The following is a 16042-nucleotide window of genomic DNA, read 5'->3' as shown; positions in this document are numbered from 1 at the left end:
ACAGCTCTACAGTGTTTTGCAGTGCCTCAAGGCTGGGCAGTTTCTGGTGACGGTGACTGCGTTCCCGTTGTCTCGTCAGATCATTTGCAAGTCGGCTTGGAACCCTGTGTATTCTTTCCATTTATCGTAATGAGTTGGAGCCTAGAGTTGATGGACTCCGGTGACTTTTTCATCTTCTTTCCAGCCACCATCTTCCTGCCTCAGGTGTGGGACGGACCCCAACCCAGAGCAGCCACCAAGATGGCCAGGCAGCAAGCAAACAAGGCGCTGTTTCTTTATAATCTGTCTTCCCAGTCTGGGTTTAGAACGCCGCTATTCTCATAAAGTTCCCTCGGTGTTTGGTGACAAATCCTGTCATGGCCTCAATTCTGCTGATGCCTTCTTCCAATGCAGGCTTCGCCTTTGCCTCCAGCCTTTTGTAATTCGCCTCCATAATTCCTGATTTCTCTGCTGCTTCATTCTCTTCCTCACTGCCATCTCTTCCTTACCCTTTCTATTTTCTCCTGCATTTTAGCACTCTTTGCTCATTTTGAGTTTTGTTGACGTCATGTTTATTGGGTTTGTTTGGTGAGATAACCTATGGCCTGATACATATTGAGCAAGAAATGGGGTTTTCATTAGAGTATTACCACTCCCCCAGGCACAGCTCCACTGTTAGCACCTGTATTTTGGATAGACTTCTATTTGCGTTGGTGCAGTGTCTGACTTGACTGCGTAAAGGAGAGAGGACCAGCCTTCTCAGGCAGAGAGAGAATGAGAGTAGAGAGGAAGAGATTTGGAAGGGGTCAAAGTTGACAGCTCAGGACTTCTTATACACGTGGGCATGTTTGGGCAAGCACGCATGCATGGTGTGTGTTTTGCAGTCCAAGGTGGATGCAGACTGGGTCCTCAGCAGTGGAAGAATAATCCGTAAATTCAGACATCCTCCCTTACCTCCACTTTGAAAATCCCCCTTCATTGTGTGCACTTTATGATTACAGGCCATTAGAGACCATTAGTAAACGAACTATGAGATTTCAATCACGAAATGCTGACTCTCTTGTGAAATGCAAACCTAGTTTCACATATTAATTGCTTCTAATTAAGGAGGAACATTTTGGCCAATTAGCTTTGGGAATTTAAGTGTAATCAGAAGGATAATTCAGAGATTTGCTAATTGCTTCCCCCATTACAGCTGTGCAGTGTACAGGCTTCACTGCAGACGTGTACTTTGTGTGCGTGTGATTATGCATGTACACATGGTGGCTCAGAGGCTCAGAGGCTCCTTGGCTATGGTAGTTGTGTAGATAGCAGTCACTTATACCTTTGAAACTAACACGTAAAATAAACGAGGGGAAGAGAAGGGCAACAAGAGAGAATAAGAACATCAGAGTGTTCTAGATCCAGGTTCTAAATCTGACTTGACCACTGAAGGTGTTGGCTAGTGTTAGGTATGTCATATCACTTCTCCAGATTTCTTGGCTACCAGATGGCAAAAGTCTCATGTAGCTGAGACTTCCATGATTCATGACAAACTCCCATGATTCATGATAACCTTCCACGATTCTGTGTAAGGTGGGAACTATACAGGAAAAGAAAAGGCATCCACTGATAGAGGGCCCAGTGTGCTTACTGACACTTCAGCACAGTCACAATGCAAGTATTATGGGCTGGCAACTGCTCTTACAGCCCGTGGGTGTTCTGAAGGAGAAGGTCTTTGACCATCTCTTGGCACTCTGTTCCACCCTATCTTTTTTCATACTTTTCCCTCATTTTACAGGTCTTTTCTTAGTTTTTTTGGTACTTTGGTCTTTTCCACACTTTTGTCTCACTTTTGTGAGACAAGTGAGGTCGGCCTCACTTTCTAGACATCTGACCACGTCCCCTCTGATGTATCTGATGGCCAGCTGTTCTCTTTCTCCATCCACAGCCGACAGCCTCCTGCTTTCCTCCACTCCTGCCTCATCTTGCTTCTCCTCTTGCTGCAGAAGAGGCTCTCAACAGGAGTCCACCAACTGCTGCTGCTGATTGAACTTCATAATTAGAAAGATTATACTTTTGGCATCTTGACTTGGGGTTAATGCTGCAATCCTCATTATTATATAATAACTCACCAGTCAGAACTTGCTCGTCAATTTCTCCTCCATCTACGTGATTTTTTTCTTTATAAAAATAAAACAGGTTCTTATCCACTGCCCCACTTTCCAAGAGAAGACAAGCTGTTGTCCATTGTGTACAAAGATGGGGCTGTTGACAGAGGTATTTCCTGGACTTGCTTCAGCGTGAACTCTTTTCTGACTTTATTTTTTCCTCGTTGGTAGCTTACATCACACTCCTAACCCTCAGCCTCAAGTCCTTGTGGACAGGAAGCAGGTGAATGAGGAGAACACTCTCCAGGAAAAAGGAACACTCAGTTGCTTTGAGGAAGCCGTGGCTGTGGTTGTCTCTTCTGCGTGGAACTGCTCGCTGGGGTCTGTCTCGCTCTCAGAGCAAATGCTATCTGCACAAGCTCGGTTCCCTTCACGGCATCTCAGCTGAAAGGCCCTGTTCCCTTTGCCTCAAGAAAGGGAATCCCTAAGGAGGAGGCATAAACCAATGATAGTAAAAACACCCTGCTGTGTCAAAAGGACATGATTGGCTCTGCAGAGTTTAATTTGGGTCCTCTCTATTGCTTACCTGTTTTCTGGGGACTCTCTATCTTCCTGAGGTCCATCGTGTTCATAACAGACCAGAATATCCCTTCCAGATCCTCACGGTGGCAGCTGTTGTAATTTCCTGGCAGGGAAACTATGCCGAAAATGGCGTCCAACATGCCCTCCCTCATGACAATGTGGACAATTAAACAGATTCGTGTTTCAGGCACGTTCTCATTAGGTGCAGCCTTCATTAAAAGTAATTAAAACTTGGCAAATATTCTTTTTGGATGATTAATAGGCCATCTTCACGTCCCCTTTTGGAAGGTCAGTTGCCAGTTACCAAAAATGAAACACCTGCCTTTACATCAATGTGGCTGCTGCCCGAAATTTAGCAGCACGCAGCATTCCCAAAGCTGTTGAATATGTCCGTTGTGCCAAAAATAATTGGGCCTTATGTTTACCTAAGTCCTGAATAAATATGGTGGATTTGGGGACACAAATCTGATTAAAAACTTCTCCCTAGGCCAACATGAAAAACTAAATTAGCTTACTTAGGTATACGTAATTTATAAAGAATATAAAGTTGGATAGCAATGAATGGTCATTTTGGTGATATGAATCATGTCTAAAAGAAAGCGTCTCTCAATCTGAATTCCAATTAATGCAATCACTATGTTCCATGCTGGGCTTCAGAGAGTACACGTTCCCCATGAGTTCTGAATGAATCCATGAGCATTACGTATGGAATTCACTACCGAAGGGCTTAGGAACGGATTGCTGATTATACCAGGAAGTAGGAAGATGAGGCTGTAAGAGAGAAAAGCCTGCTTAACACTTTATGATCATGTTTTCCAGGTAAAGTATTCACTAAGGAGGACATGCATTGCCGGAGCATCTTATTCCTCTGTCAGAGTTTACTTTATCACCTTGAATGCCTTGAAAGGGGGGCTCAATAAGAACAAAACCTTCCCACAGCAACTCTTCTGTCTCGGTATGACAGCCCTTGTCGCCAGAGGAAGAGGCTGAGAGCCAGTGATCAAATCTGAACTCAGCGTGGGGTCCACAGAGGTTGCTCCGATGCTCATTCAGTTGACTCTTACTGTCCCCTCTGGTCCAGACCTCATCACAACCATCATTGCTTTTGACTTTCAGAGGTCTGTGAGGGACCTTCATCATCTTTAATTTCTATACAGCTGAGGACACAGAGGCTCAAGATTTCAAGCGACTTGCCCAAGTCAGAATCGGTCAACTGGAACCTTCTCAGGAGGAAGGGTGGCCAAGGGTCTGGCCTGGCGTGGACCTCCTTCTCCTGCCTGTGAGGTCAGGAGCCCACGCCCTCCACTGAGGTACTGCCTTACAGCAGTGGCAGAGCACTAAACAGGGAATTCCTTTCTGCGGACTCTCAGACACAAATGCAGAGTTCACAGGTCTCCACTCTTTCCCACAGATGAGCATGTGTTTCTGTGGAAAGACCACACAGAGTTTGGATCTCTGTGTTGTTTCCAGATCGGGCCTGTGTTGGCCATGTAGCCCGAGTCAAATTATGAACCAGGCCACATTCAGCTGGAAGGAATTTGGGGATGGCCTCTGCTGTGCATCAGAACCACCAGGACAGCTCGTTACAGCAGATTCCTGGGCCTCACTCCTGGGACTCTGATTCAGCAGGTCCGCAGAGGCACACTAGATTTTCCAACAAGCTTCCAGGACGTGCCCATGCTGCCAACCCATGGACTCCACTTGAGTATCACTGGCCCACAATAACCTTAATATGGATTGGCAAACTCTTTCCTAACGGCCAGTTACTCAACATTTTAGGCTTTGCCGTAATCTTTAGGCAGTACAATCTGTATCACAACTACTCAACGGTGCCGGAAAGGGGCTACAGACAACCTCTATGTGAATGGGTGTGTCTTGTCTCCTGATAAATCTTCGCAAAAACAGGAAGAGGCCGTGGGCTGCAGTTTGCTGATCTTGAGTTCTTCCCTACCACTCCTCGCTTTTTATTGTAAAATAGGGAAAACATTCCTGTCTTATTTTTCTCCCTGGCTGTGATGAAGATAAGGTATAACCACATCATAAATACTCAGAAAAAACATTCTGTATGAGGTTCAGTCAGCCCTGTTATCAGCTATACTGTTTTAGTAAGATACTTTCGTTTATCTTAATAATCACTGAATTTGTCTTATATATGTTCCCTCTAATTATTAGGCACCACATAAAAAAATAAGAATGTTAAGAGATGACAGAACCATTTTGGTTCATTTTGAACCATAATTGAGGAACTTTGTTGGTGTCAGAAAATAAAAACAGAACTCTTATTAACAATGCCTTCATGAAGTAGAACCAAAAATGAGTGTTTACCAAGGTTAGAAAGAAGAAACAACGAAGTTTGATGACCTGACATACTAACTGCCTTTGTAAAATATTTTAATTAAAAAACATTCTAGGGGCTGGCCCCGTGGCCGAGTGGTTAAGTTCCCGTGCTCCACTTCCACGGCCCAGGGTTTCACTGGTTCGGATCCTGGGTGCGGACATGGCACTGCTCATCAAGCCACGCTGAGGTGGCGTCCCACATGCCACAACTAGAAGGACCCACAAGTATGTACTGGGGGGATTTGGGGAGAAAAAGCAGAAAAAACCCCAAAAAGATTGGCAACAGTTGTTAGCTCAGGTGCCAATCTTCAAAAAAAGAGAAAAACAAACAAAAGACATTCTATAAACAAAGACATAACCAACAAGTTATATTATTTTTTATTTATGTTAGAATTTCTATCAGTGTTTGAACATTAATATTTAGAGAGTTTGTACATTTTTGCCTTCTGAAGTTTAAAATGAGAACCACACTAGGTCACAAATGGTAACTAATACACATTTCACAATTGCAGGAATATTCACTCAACCTCACTCTCTTAACACTGTTAGACATTTTCTTTCCTTGTTGTACTTTACAATGAAAAGTGTGCCCCACTCATGTCTCAGCGAAGTTCCAGACATTATGGATTCACCACATATAAATTCTTTAAAAATATACTTCTGTCAAAAGACTTGATGACTACTATGTACACTACAAAAATAAATTTTCATATAAATAAATTATATGGCATACTTTTATCTTTGTAATTGAAATGACACAAACCCATTCCTGCCAAAATTGGCAGACAATGAGACCCAGTTTGAATATTTATTTCCTTTAAACTTACACTAAAACCTACCACGAGTCCTTAATGAAAACGTTATATACTCTGAACTATTTAACATTAGTAAGCACTCTATACAAATAAAACTTCTGTTCAAAAGTAAAACATAGCTGTAATAGTGTTTCCAATAGAAATAAAATCCCTGCATTTTTTTGTTATAAACTGGCATGACAAATACTGTAGGAAAACATTCTTATGATACAAAATTATAAATATCAGCGAAGATTTTTTAAAAAAATTAAAACATCCAAATAAACAAATAAGACAGACAAAATAAAACTATTTAAAAAAGAAAGAGAGAGATATTCTAGTTGCCTGCCAGCCCCTGGGGTTCTCCCTTTGCCAATGTGACTATTGAGAAAGTTCTACACTGTGCAGAAAACAGGGGCCGTGCAAGCTGTCCTGCACCACACAGGCTGGGCTCCGGCAACAAGCAAGGGCGCGCCGTGAGCCAGAGGGAAGCAGACCTCAGAAATTCGCATCATCTCCTGAACGCGGGACGTGAGTGTTCTGAGCAGAGCTGGGCGTGAGCTAGACAGTGTGGTGGACACAGGCACCAGACAGTAGCAGGCATATTAACACACACAGCTGGTGGCCACAGGTGGCTTCCAATTAGTATCTTACAGTTTTGTGGCGAGTTTTAGGGTCTGAGGTCACTACACTGCTGGGTACTACCGGGGGCCCCACTGCCTTCGATTAAGATTTTCCATGTAAAACAGGAGGCCATAATGGGAGCTGCCATTTGAGCACTCCTACAGTAGTTTAGTCTGGGTACCAAGTGCGTCCCTGATGTTTGCTCATCTCTGGCTAAAAGCTGAGGAAGACCAAACCTCAGAGCAAGACAACAGAATCGATACAGAAGGAAATCTTTAAAAATAACGCCTGGTCGAGAGATCTGCCTCCATGTGCCTTCTTCAGTGGAGTGCGCGATTAGCATCTTCCTGATCTTCAGTAACTGTCACATGGAAAGAACACTAATAATGATGAGGACGGAGACAGTGTATTTGGGAAGTGTGCCCCCATAACGTTAATATTAAAACACTGAGAAGCATCCTTCTGAAGCTTGTATCCTACATAACTTCCGGCTCTGTATCACATTTGGGATGCTCACTATTGTTTTAAAGAAGATGCAAACAGATCCACAAAGCCTCAACCAACTGTGCCATTTAGGAAGAGAGGGAGTTTCCATATTGCAGGGACTCAACATCACCCCTGGGTTTACTGTGGGCCCGAAACTAATAGGGTTTTCTATCTGTACCAGGCTCACTGTCTCCAGATTTCCAATTCACTCTGCAATTTTTTGTTGGAGTGAACGCTGGGAGGCGCGTGCGTGTGTGTGAGTGCTGGTCATGAGAGGTATGCTGAAGCCTGCGTCCTTTAGGGCGCCCACTCCCGGCCCGGCTGAGGCTCACTGCCAGGCATGTCCTCTACCTCTTCCATACCAAAGAAGATGAACAGATGTCAGCCCCACCGCCTGAGGGGCCCACGTCCACCACAATGACCATGCAAAGGAACTTATCTCTCTGAGGCAGGAATTGGGGTGTCTGGATGGCAGCCAACGATCTTGAGAGCCGCTCTGAACTTGAAGTGGGTCTGGCAAAGGACAAGGGAATGTTTAGGCCTGCCTTCTGCCAGCACTAGGCAATCAAGATATCCTGACTTCCAGTCTGACTAGGGCAGAGCCCACGAAGGGTTACAGACAGTGAAAAGAAACGAAAGAAGAAAAAAAATCACAGTACAGTACACTGGGAAATCACACGTGTTCACACAGCCAAACAGGAGGACCGCATCCCACTACACCTGGAGAAGCCATCGGGTTACCGTGCTTTCTTCATATCTGCTCATCAACAACAAAATTATCACGCATAGCGTGTTTGAAAGTTAACAGTAACATTTCATACTACCACAGGGTTGTGATATGCAAATTTAAAATATTTTAAACAGAATCCTTTACAAAATAATCCTATTACATAAGCAATATTTGCATAGAATTATACAGGTAAATTATACAATATTTAAGCAGCAGCAACATATGCTGAAATTTAAGACTAAGTTAAGCTTGGTTGTGGCACAGAGACCAATGTACAAACAGGGAGGGGCCTCGCTGTGGCCTCCCCACTGCCCACGCTGGGGCAGGAGTGGAGAAACCCCAGACCACACTACTTTACATCCATTCCTTCGTATATTACATATGTGTACACCTTTTAAATATTTATAGAAATATTTCACAAAATCATACAATCGGTTACAGTAACAGTGAACTGCCATGGGCACAGTGCGTCTTTCTAACTCCAAGCCGTTCTCTTCAAGCAGTTCTGGTGGGGCTGGGGGCGGGGGGTGCGGACTTCCAATCTTTGGCCTCTTTGCTTCAGATTTTAATCACCCTTTAAAAGAAAAAAAGGAAGTCAAACTAAGTAATAGGTTTATGAGTCTACATGTATAAAGCACAAAAACAGGCAAAACTGATCTACGGTTGTAGAAGTCAGGACAGTGGGGGGGCTGGGCGGGGGCCTGAGAGGCTTCTGGGGGCTGGTCGTGGTCCCCTCCCTCACCTGGGGGCTGGTGGATGTGTCCACTTTGTAACCATTCATTGAGCTGGGCATTCATCATACATACCTGTTCTGACACCTTAATAAAGACTGAAAAATAGGTGAGAGGCGAAGCTGTTAGCACCTCAGTTAAGTTGGACTAAGCCTCAAGAGGTTTACGGGAGGGGAGACGCCCAGCCTGGAACCGGACTGGTTTGCCCAGGGTGACAAAGCTTGGACACGGCAGGCTTGCCTTGGGGAAAAGAGGCGGCTGGGTTCAGTTCGGGACACACCAGTGCCCAGGGGCTCCAGGAGGAGGCAGCCCGAGGCCCCGAGGGAGCCGTGCCCTCCGCCGCCCGTGGCCCCCCTGGCGTGCACACACCTCAGTCGGAGCTGCGGCCCCGGGGCCTCTCCTCACACTCCACGTCCTGCAGCTCGATGACCTCCACCTTGGAATCCCTCCTCTCGCACCGGACGTTGAAAGGCACATGGGGGTCCTCAAAGAGCCCGTGGTCAGTCTCAGGATAGTCCTCAGAGCCTGGGTAGAGGCCCCCTCGGGGGTTCCGACTGGGCCCAGGCCCAGAGGCAGGCGGGGCGTGCACAGCGACAGTCACGGACGCAGAGGCCGTCACGGTGGTGATGGGCTGACAGTAGCTGGGCATGGAGCTGCCGGTGGCAGTGAAGGCTGGGTGCCGAGGGTTGTGGGAACGAGCTCCCCGGGGGCCCACACGGTCCCTATTGCCAGGGCCAGAATGCCCTTCAGTAGAAATTTCGAAAGCGTCTCTGCGCGGTCTGTAGGGGGGTGGCCGCAAGCCTTCTCTGAGGGGCTCCCTCCGGGGCTGCAGGCCTGGCCGTCCAGGTGGCAGGGACCCTGAGTCTGGGTGGGGCTGCTGTTGAGGGTTTGAGGGTGGGTGGTGTCTCGCTTCAGGATGGACCACCTGCAGAGGGCGAGGGCAGGTTATGACAGGCCAGCGCTAAGCCCAGGCTGGGCAGCACCCCCCTGCTGTTGCCAGCCCTCCCTTCTTGGCTCTGTCTCCCGCTGGGCCACCCACACACAGCTCTTCTTAACCAAGCGCCAGTCAACCCCACAAATGACTGGGAGAGGCCCTGGGGAGCCAGTGGGGGGCCTTCCACCCACAAAAGAAACACCAGTTCTCTCAGAACCTCTACCACGTGGCAGAGGAGTGCCTTATTTGGACCCTGTGTCTAGGCTTTCTCCAACACAGCTGGCTGGACACATATGGCTGCTGCCCATAAATGCAGGGCTGTGGTCAGAGAGTGTCTGAGCTGCCTCCCTCCCACAGGCCACCACCGCACTCTGCTCGGTACAGTCAGATCTCAAGCTTCTCCTTTTCCCGGAACTGCTAAGTGTGTGGCCCATGCCTGCCCAAATGCAGGATGTTGGCAGGACTGTCTATACCTATACTCTTGAATATGATAGCCATTAGGGACATATGGCTATTTACACTTAAATTAAAATTCAAGACTCAGTTCCTTAGGTGCACTAGCCACATTTCCAGTGCTCAACAGCCTCATATGGCCAGTGGCTACTGACATGGAGAGCACAGAGAGAGCACTTCCATCATTGTAGAAAACCCACGGGGCAGCGCTGCTCTGTCGGGTTGTTAGGAATCTGGCTTCTGGGTCTCTATACAAAGTGTGGAGCAACACAGTGGCCACATCAATCAAGAGGACCGTGACCAACTTCAAAGTCGGTCAGCTTGTACCTATTTTTAGGCTCCCGCTGAACAAAACCAGCTTCACAGTGCAGCTCAGCAGGCATCGTCGCGGGGGAAGAGGAGGGAAATTTAGGGTATTTGGTTGGCCTCTCTCTCTTTCACGGAAAGGCTGCTTTGGCCCGGGACTGGAATACCCACTTCCTGGAGGGACGGCAGGAGGCCTCGGTTGGAGCAACATGAGCCTTAGAACCTTCCTTGGGTTTCGTGTGCTGTGCTCCAGGCCTGGGGCGCTGAGGACATCTTGGGGGAGCACAGAGAGCGCAGCACAGGGCTGGGGTCCTCAGAGCCTCTGAGAAGGGCCGCCAGGCTGCTCAGGGCTTTCCCGAATTACTGAAGGCTAAGCTTCTGCGCTCCTTCCAGCCACCCAGAATATGAGCGTGGAGCCACAAAGCTTCCGGGACAGTCTTAGACAATAATAATGGAAATAATCTTGTATCAAGGGCAATTAAAGGAACACACGTGGTAGGAAAAAAAATTACTTCTGCTGGCAATAAAAATACCACTACACTTTTTAAAAGTATCATTCTAAAATGACATGCAGCTTAAAAAACAAACCAAAAAGAAGGAAGGCACGCGTCACCTCCTGCCCTTAAGCTCAAATTGTACTCAGCCCCACAAGACACATGCCCTTGCTCTGTGTAGTTACCCTCAGTGGCCCCTGCCCTTTTCGATCTGTATGAGATCCAACCATATGAAACTGACATTTTTATAGTTTAAGAAGAGTCAAATATTGGCAATTTCATATGATCCCACCTAACTTACACTTTATTTTTGCATCCTGTCTGTCTGTGTGACTTGCTGCTCAGAGCAGGCAGGGGCTGCCCCCTAGGGTTACTCACGGTGGAGCGGGCGAAGACAGGGTTTTCTGTGGCTTCCACAATCACTTGATGGGCAGGGCCCCTGGTGGCCTGCTGGGCCTCGTAGTGCCGCAGCTCCTCGCTGATGCCAGACACTGTCGTCTGAGAGCTGTACTCGGAGTCAGACGAATCAGACCCATTGTGTGTGTGAGTGGGGGGCATGGCAAACCGGACCACGCTGGGGGGTGGCTCAGGGGAGGGGGTGGGCAGCCGGTTTAGCCCATTGGCTGGAGACACCTATTGAAGGAGATGCCATATTAACAGTGTCATCATCCACGTGCTGTTGGCCACACTCAAAGTTCAAAGCACATACTGTTCAGGGGTCTCTACCTGTCCCACCACCCGTGTTCGCCTCCCCTCTGCCACCTCGAGGACCTAGGTCTGACAGTTAGAGCAAAAGAACTGCCCTCTGCCTTCACACATCAGATGGCAGGCTGCTCTCGTGCAAGCCCAGATATTCATCTGGAGTGGAAAACGCTCCACTGACATAGACCTTCAAGACACAGGCTGCCAATCCCTTGGTTTAAAAACAACAAACCAAACCAGTAGCACATCCCTCAAACTACTAAACTGAAGAGAAAAAAGCCATAGTTACTGAGATGTTGACTGGAAAAGCAAATGATCAGCAAATGTGGATGTAGTTAAAGATCTAAATTAAGAGTGACCCCGGGGAAAACAGCATTCAGGTGCCTGTGGGTTGTGTAACTACTGACCTCAGGGTACGGCCCAAAGAAGGACAAAAGGACGGGAAGCAAAACCAGTCCATTGAGAACACCCAGGACTGTCAGGATGGCCAGGACAGCAAAGAAATACCTGAAGATAAAAGGGAAACGGAACTCACTGTGGCAAAAGTAAAGCAAGCTTCACACGCCCAAGATTGCAGCACGTCAGACCCCAAATTAACAAAACCCACACCACCAAAAAGGCTGCAGCGGGACTGCGGGGCCAATTCAGCACAAGTTGTTTTTTCATTTTTATTTTTTACCTTATGACTTTGAGGGCTACATTCCACAACCCAAGTGTTAGTTCATGAAGGGAAGGAAAAAAACTTAGTTTGTTAATTTGCTGAAATCTCATGGCATGTAATGTTATTTATGAATGTGTTACACAAACACAAAAATATGGAATGTGAATTGAATGGCTGAGCAGACTGAAAGCACAAATACAATGCAGAGGGGCCCCGTTCATGAAAACCCAGCAGAAGCAAACAAATGAAGTGAAGGGTGTAGAATTTAAACAATTTAGCCCAGGAGGAAAAGCAGCCCCCTTCTGCAGACAGCTAATCCACTGTGAAATGCTTCTGCATCTTAGAGCAGAATCTCTAATTAAGTCTCCAGCGTATCAGGTAAGGCTTTCCTTGGGCTTTCATTAACCACAACTTTCTGCCTAGAATTTTGTGAGTTCCAGTTTTACCAAAGAGCTCCAACTGCAACCTTTTTAGAACACAGGAACCAACTTTCTGCAAAGACAACGCTGCCCATTCTGTGCTCGCTGGCGCATTCGCGGGGGAGGGCTGTCCACAATGACGGGCCTGCTCTGCGGGCCAATCTTTTGTTGAACAATTTAGCATCTCTGAATACTCTTGTTTTGCGTCAGCCAATTCAAACATAAAGGCCGCAGCACCATGAAGAGGAGGAGAGCGCACAAGTGGCCCTGCTTTCCCACCATTGAGGGCTAAGGTCTGGGATCCTTCAGGAATACCAAGGTAAACCTGTCAGCCAGGGAGAGCTGCGGGCCGCCGCTCCACACAGCTGGAGGGAGCGGCCTCCACACAAGTGTGCATTTCTCTCACTAACGATTTCTAGGGTGATTTTGCTAGAAGTAGGCTGGGGTTGGGGTGAGCTCAGGATGTTCTGGGAAGAGGGAAGACAAGATATCTGTTAATGGTCCTCTTGATCATAAAACGGAACAGGCACCAAACTGTGCCGTGTCTATATATGTTTCGACATTAGATAAAAGGAGAGAGAATCCCTATAAAAATACAAATACCTCGAAGCTATTGTAAACACTAGAAACTTCTGAGCTGCATTAGTAAAGACCAAGCAGCCCAGGTCTTGCTCTAATGTAAACTGCTGGAACTCGGGGCCGAGGCATCCATCAGCAGCAAGCATTAGGACATTTGCATCCCATCCATCTAACTGTAGAATAAACACACCAATTAGATTGCTGACGGCTTAGTGTACACAATGTCTGCTCATTCAGTCGACCTTAGTGAGGGCTCCATCAGGTTAATCCATCCAGTTCTAGAAAATGGGAAGCCCTTTTAAGTGCTTGAAACAAGAACCTTGACATCTCTGGAAGAGAACAAGAAGCCGTGGGTTGGACGAGAGAGCTGGGCCTCTGCTCTCCATCCAGGTTCCCAGCTGGCTGCGCCAGTTCTGACCGAGCTTCCTCTCTGTGGCTCACGGGCATCCCCCACAAGGCTGTGTGAGAGCCTCTGAGACCCCACCACACCCCACGTTTCCCGTGGTGCTGAATTGTCTGTGACCTTGTCTTTCCCCACAAAGACCGTAAGCTACGCAGAGTGCGACAGGGTCCATGCTACTTGCTGTTATGTGAAATGGCACTTTTGAATGTTTTGAAAGTTGGAGGAGAAATTACACAAAAGAAACTCTATCTGACATAGGGCTTTTATATCATAAAGAAACAACTACTAATGCCTGAGTAAGTGTATGCTGAGGAAACAAAAGAAAAGCCAAAGTCAGATTAAGAGCTTAAAACAAAACCCAGACCAAAACCTTGGTCTAATTTAGGCATATATGTCTCTGGTACTGGCGAACAAGAATGTACTAATGGGCTTGTGAACTGATCAATACCCTGTGCTGAGAGGACCAGCAGCATGGGCATCACCTGGGAGCTGGCTAGAAATGCAGACTCTGCTCCCCGCCCCCATGGAATCCAATCTGCATTTCCAGAGAGCCTCGGACAATCCCTAAGCCCTGTCTGCCTGTAACGTAAGAGCCGTTTCGCCTCCTCACTCATCCTGCACCAAGTGACAGGGAGAAAACTCCCGCCCTCATTCGAGGAAGGCTAACTCTCCGTGACTCCGACCTGCCCAGTGGGGCATGCCACAAACCAGAGAATTGATCTTTTTTCCATAATAAAGAAACTCTGGCTAAAACTTAAAGTTAAAATCTTCTGCTTTTTGCTTGAAAATGAAGGGCCTATCACAGACACAAACACCAGGAAAGCATATTTAGTTTCTCTCTCCAGACTACTGAAGCAGCCAAACAACCCGGTCACCTCCCCCACTGGGTTCCGCCTTGCCATGGTTCTGATTCTGGCCTATCTTTATTTCTTGATTCTGGCCTTGCCCCTCCACGGAGCAGCTCCTTCACAAAGCTGCAGAGGCTGTTCAGAGAGAAAATGGTTTTCCCTGCAGTTCTCAAATTCTTTTCAAAGGAAAACGTGCTCTCCTTCTGCACTTCACGAAGTCACATTCCTCATTAAATTCACCAGAAATTGCTTGCCTTGAGATCCAAAGAGAAGTATCCAAATTCGGCTTTGAGTCCCAAAATTTAACACCAAAAGTCACACACTTTGGTGTCCCAATGCTTCCTAAATCTTAGTGGGAACCCAAACACGAAATCTGGGCACATTATCTTCACTTTTTAAAAGAATAAAATCTAGGTGACAGTTTGAGATATTTGAAGTTTTCCTTTCTACAGTTTTGAAGGAGACGTGAGGCCAAGTTCAGTCAATTAATGGGAAACATGGCTGTCTCTTTTCATCTCTTTCTGTGGATATTTCTAACTCAGATGCCAATAACTGGGATATAGGTGATTCTTCAGCATTGAGTTGTGGAGTTGCCTTCATTGCTAGCCCCAAACCCTCCATCTTTTCTCCCCAAGATGGCTCTCCAAGAGAGCTTGTCTTTGTATTTCTCGGCATATCTCTGAGTTAATAAAGTCAAAAGAAAGTAGAGGTGCAGATAATCATTTCACAATGTGTACATGCAATCAAAACATCACGTTGTACACCTTAGATGTATACCATTTTTATTTGTCAATTATATCTCAATAAAGGTGGCGGGGGTAGAGTCACAATGAAGACATGCTGCAATCTACCAGATACAGAAGGAAAAAAGCAACAGAGGTCACAAGAGCAAATAATAATGGTTTTTAAAACCAGTCTTCTCTCCCACTCCCCTTACCTGACAATGAAATCAAACTCGGATCCTGCAAGCATTAGCACTCCCAGCAGAGTGGAAACAGCACCGTCCAGAACGGGCGCAAACATGTGCTCCAGGGCAAGCACAGCCCTGCGGTTCTTATCGCCGATGGCTGTCAGAAAGGCCTGTGCAACAAGAAGAGTTTAGATGATCAGCTTCCTGGACTTGACTTGGTCATTGGTCAGCTCTGTCTTAGATGCTATACACTGCTTTAATATGCCTCTATAGAACTTCTCAGGTCTTTCTGGTTAGCTCCTGGCATGTTTAATTGGGGTTGCTCAACTAGCTAAATCTAGGCTTACACTAAAATGATCAGTTCATGATACTGGGTCATATTTGGTGTTGATGTAAATCTTAAAACAACAACAAGAAAAAAAAGGAGAGTATATTGACCTTAAATGTAAAACCAAAACCAAAACCATACAAAAATCTTCCCTTCTCTTCACTGCTACTCACCCCTAAGTTTTCTCCCCCACTGAAGTTATCTCACCCATTGATGGGGAGACCTCCAGCTGTGAAAGTGACAGCCTTTTGCCTGATGTTTTGGATGGTCAAGATCTTATTCCAAATGGGCTTAGCTTGGTGTCATGTGTGCCTGGGAGCTAAATACATATTTCCTCATAATTGGGCTGAGGTTAGAATTTCTGTCACTGTGCTCAAACTAATGTCTTTGTAGTACCTTAGTAAGCATCATGAAGGTATCACAAGAAAAATATAGATGTGTAAACTCAAATGAAGCCAATTCTAACTATGTGTGGACATATTCCTGTCTCCTTTGCATTCCTAAAGCTCTTCAAGGTCAAGAATGCCATTGACAGAAAATGGGAACTTTACAGAGTAAGTCCCAGATTATCAGACTGTTGGCTTGAGAGTGTGACCCAGGACCATGTTCAGGTGGGTTAGTTAGCGTTACACCCCGCCTGCTCCTACAGTGG

At 46.5% G+C, this 16042-nt stretch overlaps 1 protein-coding gene across 6 annotated transcripts in view; it reads right to left on the bottom strand.

The window, feature by feature from the left end:
* Positions 1 to 5343: 5343 nt before the first annotated feature.
* Positions 5344 to 16042, bottom strand: part of PTCH1 (patched 1) — a 69837-nt gene continuing 59138 nt past the window's right edge. For 5 of the 6 annotated variants that reach the window (XM_023627018.2, XM_023627016.2, XM_023627017.2 and 2 more), the window contains 5 exons: positions 15090 to 15232; positions 11650 to 11749; positions 10919 to 11173; positions 8723 to 9278; positions 5344 to 8196 (listed from right to left, as the gene is read on the bottom strand). In XM_023627018.2, coding sequence (XP_023482786.1) covers positions 8724 to 9278; positions 10919 to 11173; positions 11650 to 11749; positions 15090 to 15232 — 1053 coding nt within the window. In that variant the 3' untranslated portion in view covers positions 5344 to 8196; position 8723. 6 annotated transcript variants of the gene reach the window in all.

The sequence above is a fragment of the Equus caballus genome, chromosome 23, assembly GCF_041296265.1.
Source record: "Equus caballus isolate H_3958 breed thoroughbred chromosome 23, TB-T2T, whole genome shotgun sequence".
NCBI classification, from domain to species: domain Eukaryota; kingdom Metazoa; phylum Chordata; class Mammalia; order Perissodactyla; family Equidae; genus Equus; species Equus caballus.
Note: the sequence above shows the minus strand (reverse complement) of the source record. Positions and strands in the feature narration are given on the sequence as shown.